Source organism: Stomoxys calcitrans, chromosome 2 (genome assembly GCF_963082655.1).
Source record: "Stomoxys calcitrans chromosome 2, idStoCalc2.1, whole genome shotgun sequence".
Lineage (NCBI taxonomy): Eukaryota > Metazoa > Arthropoda > Insecta > Diptera > Muscidae > Stomoxys > Stomoxys calcitrans.
The window spans coordinates 162,341,629-162,348,379 of record NC_081553.1 but is presented as its reverse complement, the minus strand read 5'-3'; the positions used below and the strand labels follow the sequence as shown (position 1 = coordinate 162,348,379).

General features: G+C 39.4%; 1 protein-coding gene across 1 annotated transcript; it reads right to left on the bottom strand.

Moving 5' to 3' along the window:
* Positions 1-849: 849 nt before the first annotated feature.
* Positions 850-1,956, bottom strand: LOC131994794 (uncharacterized). The gene has a single exon (XM_059361680.1). It carries the CDS (start codon positions 1,954-1,956, stop codon positions 850-852), a length of 1,107 nt encoding a protein of 368 aa, XP_059217663.1.
* Between the last annotated feature and the right edge of the window lie 4,795 nt (positions 1,957-6,751).

Sequence of the window (6,751 nt, the reverse complement as noted above, 5' to 3'; positions counted from 1 at the left end):
ATGCCCTTTCTCTTTTTCTATTACATCTTATAAAGAGATGATCTATACATGTATTGGTTCTTTTATTTGTGTCTTCTCTTGTTGTCTCTTTGATCATACATTGCAGACCGTGCGAAGAGAGCAATCCAAGGTAGTTAATTGTCGTAGTGTTGTTTTTTTTAATATCGATGTTAATATCTCCCAAAACTATCAGCTCGTGTTTTTTGTTTACATTGTTAATGTGTTCATCCAATTCTCTTAGGAACTGTTTGATGCTAAGCTTTGGTGGTCGATAGATTGGTATGATGGTAATGTTTTTGTTTTGTGCAACAGTGATGTCTATTCTCAAAGACTCTGCTGTGTTCATATGAATTTGTACTTGTTGGTATTCTGTGTTCTCATTAATATAAACAGCAATCCCTCCTCCTCCTCTTCCCTCTCTATTTAAAAATATAGAGTCGAAGCCTTCGATTTCATAAAGAGTGTTTTCATCTCTTGTTATATTTATTTCTGTTAATATTATTAGTCGTGTTTTACTAAGAATATTTTTCGTTTGGGCCAATAAAGTGTTAAAGTTTTTTCGCAATGATCTTATATTTATATGAAGTATTGAAAAAGGATAATTCATAATTTCATTTTTAATTTCGCTGAAATTGCTTATAATTTCGCGTGTGTAATTCATTTTAATTTAAAAAAATAAGTTTTTCGACGCCAAAAGCAGTGTTTTATGTACTTTATTTTTTATGTATGTATGTTTAAAAAAAACGTTTAGAGCTCTAGCTCGCCAAGGGGAAAACAAAAACTGTTTTTTTTTTATTATTTTTTTTTTTTTAATTTCGATTTGTGTGTTTAATTGAATTTTTATTTATTTCAGTTGGTAATCGATTCCAAGTCTGATGCATTATATAAAATTATAAGAGATGAGCTTTCGTTTTTCCTCGCATAAATAACACCATTTCGCACCCATACAAACTTCCAACCATTTTCTTTTGCCTTCATCTTTGCAGCCCACAAAAGGCGCCTATTGTGCATAGTCAGCTCATCATTAATATAAACATAACCACCGCTCTCATTTTCTGGTTCGCCTTTCGCCACATTTGCCTTTACGCGATGGCTCTTAAGCTTTCCCATTAACTCTTTTTTCTTATTGAGAGTTGAAAATTCCACAATTATTTTCTTCTTTCTTTTTATTTTATAGGTATGGCTAATATGATCTCTACTCACATCTACACCAAGGGAATCAGTAATTCTCTTAACTAATACTTCGGCTTCGATATCCATGTCTTCCACATTATTTATCTCTATATTTTTATCTATCGCTTGTTGCTCTAATCTCTGTATGCGCTTGTTGAGTTCATCTATTTGCTCAGACTTTTCTTTATCCTTCTTCTGCAATTCGACCACTTGTGCTGCTATGGTCGCTACATTTTTATTCATCTCCACTAATGCTGAATCCATATGTGACTTCAGATCAATGCTTAGCGATGAGATGCTTGCTGCAATTAGCTGTAAGCTGCTCTTTAAGTCGACCATTCCAGTTTTAAGTTCTGCTATGTCGTCTCTTGTATTCGTTGTTTCGTTGCTGCTGCTGTTGTTGTTGTTAATGTTGAGTGCTGTTGCTGCTTCTTTAAAACGTTTGGTGTTATTGGTGTTAATCTCGTCATCTTCTCTTTGCTGTTTGTTTTGTTGTTCCTCAGGAATGGTTTTTGGCGATTCAATGCTTTGGCTGGAGTTGTTGGTGCCGCCAAATACGAATGTCTTGTACGCGTTGTTGGGGGATTTCCTCGGTTTGCATATGTGGCACTTCCAATCGTTCTTTTTACTTGTACTCATGCTTGCATGTGAACTTTCGGAAAGTGAACAACAAGGGCTATGGTGAAAATTGCGATTACACTGATAACAACGCACGTATTGGATTGATGTTATTGGTAAAAGGCATTGAGAGCACTTGTTAACCGGCACTTGCAAATGAGACATTGTTTCTCGTTTGGGAAAGAGAATAATTTAAGAGATATTTATAAGTGTTTGAAACGTCTCCGATAGAAAAAAAAGTTTTGCTGTTGTGCGCTGTCTACTATCACACGACCGTTCGCTTTGAAAGCTGCAGCTCGACTGCAGTAGAGACAACTGAGGACATGTTGAGACAACTGAGGACATGTTGAGGTTTTGATGGAAATGCATTTGCCTCAGGATACGACGGGACTCACGGAGTTACCGGAATCTTGGAAGCCTTGAGGAGCTTCAAGCACTTTAAGTCACCCGGACATGATGGAATATTTCCGGCGTTACTACAGAAAGAGGCAGACTATCTGGCGCCGCACCTGGCCAATATTTTCACAGTGTTCCTGGGACATGCATACACTCCAGAAGCCTGACAACAGGCAAGAGTGGTATTTATACCCAAGCCCGACACGGCAAGTTATGCTACACCAAAGGCCTACAGGCCTATAAGCCACACGTCCCTTCTACTCAAAACCATGGAACGTATTGTGGATACTATGATAAATAGTACGATATCCAGCGAGCGAACTGCTCACATACAAACAGCATGCCTATGTCAAGGGATGGTCGGTGGAGAATGTCCTGCACGAGGCTGTGCATAAAATAGAAGAATCCTTCGATGGCAAAAGGTACACATTGGCGATATGCATTGGCATCGAGGGGGCTTTTAATAATGTGCAGGCCAACACATAGATCCTTTCCTTAGACCAGTGCCGGTGGGCCGGGTCCTTAGAGACTGGATAAACCATATACTAAGGAATCAATTTAGGACGTAATATGGATAACAATTAAGAATTTTGTAAGCAGCACGGAATTCCTAACATAGATTTTATTTTCGAGATTACTTTTTTAGTATTTAGAGCTCACAACAAGCCGATTACTGGCTGAGGTGCATGTCCATTGTGGCATGGGCGGATGCATATCCGAACCCTCTTTTCAACCTTACCTAAACAAAGCTAACCTAAAGGCCTCAGATCTATCCTCCACAGAGCTGCGGAATTCCAGTCGGGATTTGTTCTGAGCCTTTTTCAGGCAAACATGTTGAAATCCTGTTTGGCTAAATACTATTGAATGTGCTCGTTCCACCCAGTGTAAAATTTGTTCGAATTCTAAATGCTGCTAAACGATGCGTGTGAGTAATTAAATGTTTTCTAATTGAGTTTACACTCTGGCACTGAAATATGTGCCAGGGTATGCTGATTTGCGCACATAAACGTATGTGTGTTTGTGATTGCATTCGAGCTGTGAATTCGTACAATTTACTGGGTAATGACAGATTCAAGGAAACACAAACATCAAGTTCGTAAGGCTGTTGTGAGACGCTCATGCATGTTGCACCTGCATAATTGGATAGAAGTAACAAAATCAAACACATATGTATACGCCTCACCAGCAATGGAATGAAAATCAAATTTAAACAAGAACAGTTTTGTCATTCTACGCAATGTGGCATCTAACTGAAAAAATTTAAGCGAAGTCCATGGAAAACTTGCTCTAGAAGATACATATATTTAAATTTCTGAAGCGATATCCGAAAACCTGCTAAGCGTCAAACTTCGTAAAGATTGGTTGATAAATTCGAATATATTATACCAATCTAAAGGTAGGTAATAAGTTCGCTGACTATGGAAAGTTTTTTCCAAGCACATTATTTTCCTTATTGCAGGAATCCTCCCAAAAAGGGTTGTTTTTGCAATAAAAAGTTATAACGGCTACCCTCCTATCATATGTTTTACTATCAGATTTTTTTTTGTTGCGTTTCATGTATTCCGGTATGCATTCGTCGGAGACTATTAGGGAAATTGTGTTTGAGCCGAAAATCCTATGGGCGATAAGAAGTCTCGACTCCTTTAAGTCGCTAAGCCTTGACGATGTATCACCGGTTAAATAACAAGCTGTGTCTGATAGACTGGTTCCCTGGCTTAGGGAGATACACTCTGGATGGAGGGACACGAAGGTCATTTTCATTCCGAAGGCAGGAAAACCCTACCAGACGAAGGCGAAAGATTTTTGTCCTATTAGTCTACCATCCTTTATGCTAAAGACTCTTGAGAGGTTTATGGAAACATATCTTAGAACAAAGATCCCTGTCGCGGCAGCAGCATGCATATAGTAAAGGCAAATCCTCTGAAACAGCCCTTCACGACCTGGTCGGCTACATAGAGGCTTCTCTCGCTGTCAAGGAATATATAATGGCAGCATTTCTTGACATAGAAAATGCTTTCAATAATGTAAAACAGACGTCGATCGAAGGAATTGGAGTTTATAGGCATCAACTCTACCGTAAGAAAGTTTATTAATAACCTACTTACTAAAAGATGCATTACGGCAGGCTTGGGATCTGTGGATCTAAAAAGATAGGTCGGCAGAGGAAAACTTCAAGTAGGTGTACTGTCTCCTCTATTTTGGAATATAGCCATTAACAATATATTAATGTCTCTGGAAGAAAAAGGCGTAAAAGTGGTCGCGAATGCTGATGACGTGGCAATTACAGTTAGGGGAAGTTACTCAGCACTCTAAGAGATATACTTCAGGAAACTCCACGTACAACAGCGAAGTGGGCAACCGAAAGTGGTCTATGTAAAAATCCGTTCAAGACAGAAGTAGTTCTTTTCAGCAGGAGATACAAGTTGCCTACAGTGGCACCTGCCTACTTGGCAGGAGAGAATGTTCCATTTACCAAAAGCGCAATATACCTGTGTCTTTTTCTGGACAGAAAAATTAACTTCAAATCCAACATTTTAGAAAGGGCAAGAGTGGCAACTCTTGCCCTATACACTTGCAAGAGAGCCATTGGCAAAAGTTGGGGGTTTAGACCGCGTGTCATGCATGTGGTATATACTGCAGTTGTCTGACTTATAATTCTATATAGTCTTGAGGTCTGATGGACGGTGCTTCAAAAGTCCACCTACTGTTCAATACTCAACCGGACCCAAAGGATGGGTTGTTTGTGCATCACAGCCTCATCTTATGACTCTGGACATTGTGGCTAGATAAATTGCAGTGACCACTGACGTGAGGTTAAGGGACCTTTCTCATTGTTCATGTGGCGTCTACGGACACTGTGTTATCCTTGATACAATATCCAATGTTCCAGGCAGTCCAGATTACACTCTGCCTGAGCCGCTTTTTGAAAAAAGTACTGTACCACTATTTCTGATAGAACCGATTAGAACTACGATATCCCTGGGAACAGAAGTTACATAGACTTCTATACGGATGGCTCCTAACTAAACGACCAGGTGGGCTTTGGGGTGTACTTTAATGACATAGAACTGGTCATAACGAAAAGGTTACCCGATTACTGCAGTGTGTATCAAGCACAGATCCTTGTAATTAAGTTAAGGAAGTGGTGGAATGGCTAAGATATAATGTAATTAAATATCTTCTCAGATATTTGTCGCAGTTCTCTCCAAAAAGATATCCCAGGGAATTGGAAAGTGGACGAGCTTTCAAGACTAGGAACTACTCTACACATTGCAGTGATACTGGAATCTGTGAGTATACCTCAAGCGACATGTAAGCTAAGTTTTGAGGACCAGGCCCGAAGGGCATTGAATGATAGATGGTCACAAAGAGGGGGCTGTGAGCATTCCAAAACTATGTGGCCTAATCTAGACTTGAAGAAGTCTACTGCTTTGCTGTCATTGGCTAGAACAGACGTCTCAGTCATTGTGGAAAACATGCCGACAGACTGAAGGTTGCCAGTAACAACTATTGCAAAAGCTGTAAGAACATCGAAGAAGAAGAGACTAAAGAACAACTTCTGTATGTGTGTCCCGCACTAGCAGTGAGAAGGAGTTCCACTTTATGTTCCCATTTCTGTATGATTTAGCAGATGTGAACATTCACAAGTTATTGGGCTATTTATAGCGATCTGGATGGTACAACGGTAGGAACTAGAAGGCATCTTCCTTCTTCTGTTCCTGTGGTATCACAATGGACGAAAACGTCTAAGTGAGTCTAAAAGCAAACTGCCACTTAAACCTAACCTATCACCAAAAAGAAATAACAGAGTGCTATGTTCGGCCGGACCGAATATTAGGAATCCACCACCATGGATTCTGCTAAAAATTTATACAAAATAAATTAAGTTGTGGGGCATAATTTTATTCTACATACCAAACTTCTGTCAAACCAGGAAAAATTAAAGCTTCTAGAAACCGAACCATGATGATCGAGAGACTGGTTTACACGGGAGCTATATCAGGTTATACACCGATTTGGAACGTACTTGCTCAGTTGTTGGAAGACATAACAAAACACTACATGCAAAATTTCAGCCAAATCGGACAATACTTCCAGGGGCTTAAAAAGTCAAATCGTGAGATCGGCCTATATGGGAGCTATCCCAAGACCGATTTGAACCGTAGGTGACACAGTTATTGGAAGTCATAACAGAACACTACATGCAAAATTTCAGCCTAATGGGAAATTTCAAAAATTTCAAGAAGCCTAACCGGGAGATCGATTTATGTGGGAGCTACATCTAAATCTGAACCGATATGACCCATTTGCAATCCCCAACGACGGGCGGTCGGACGGACTTGGCTATATCGATTCAGAACGACGAGACGATCAAGAATATATATACTTTATGGGGTCTTAGACGAATATTTCGAAGTGTTACAAACGAAATGACTAGATTAGTATATCCTATCGTGGTGGGCATAATAAAAGTGGAAGAGCTGTGTATGCTTAACATTGCTATTTATTTAAAAGACTATGATAATGACTCTGTTTCAAGTTTGCAATTTTTTCCGTTGCAAAG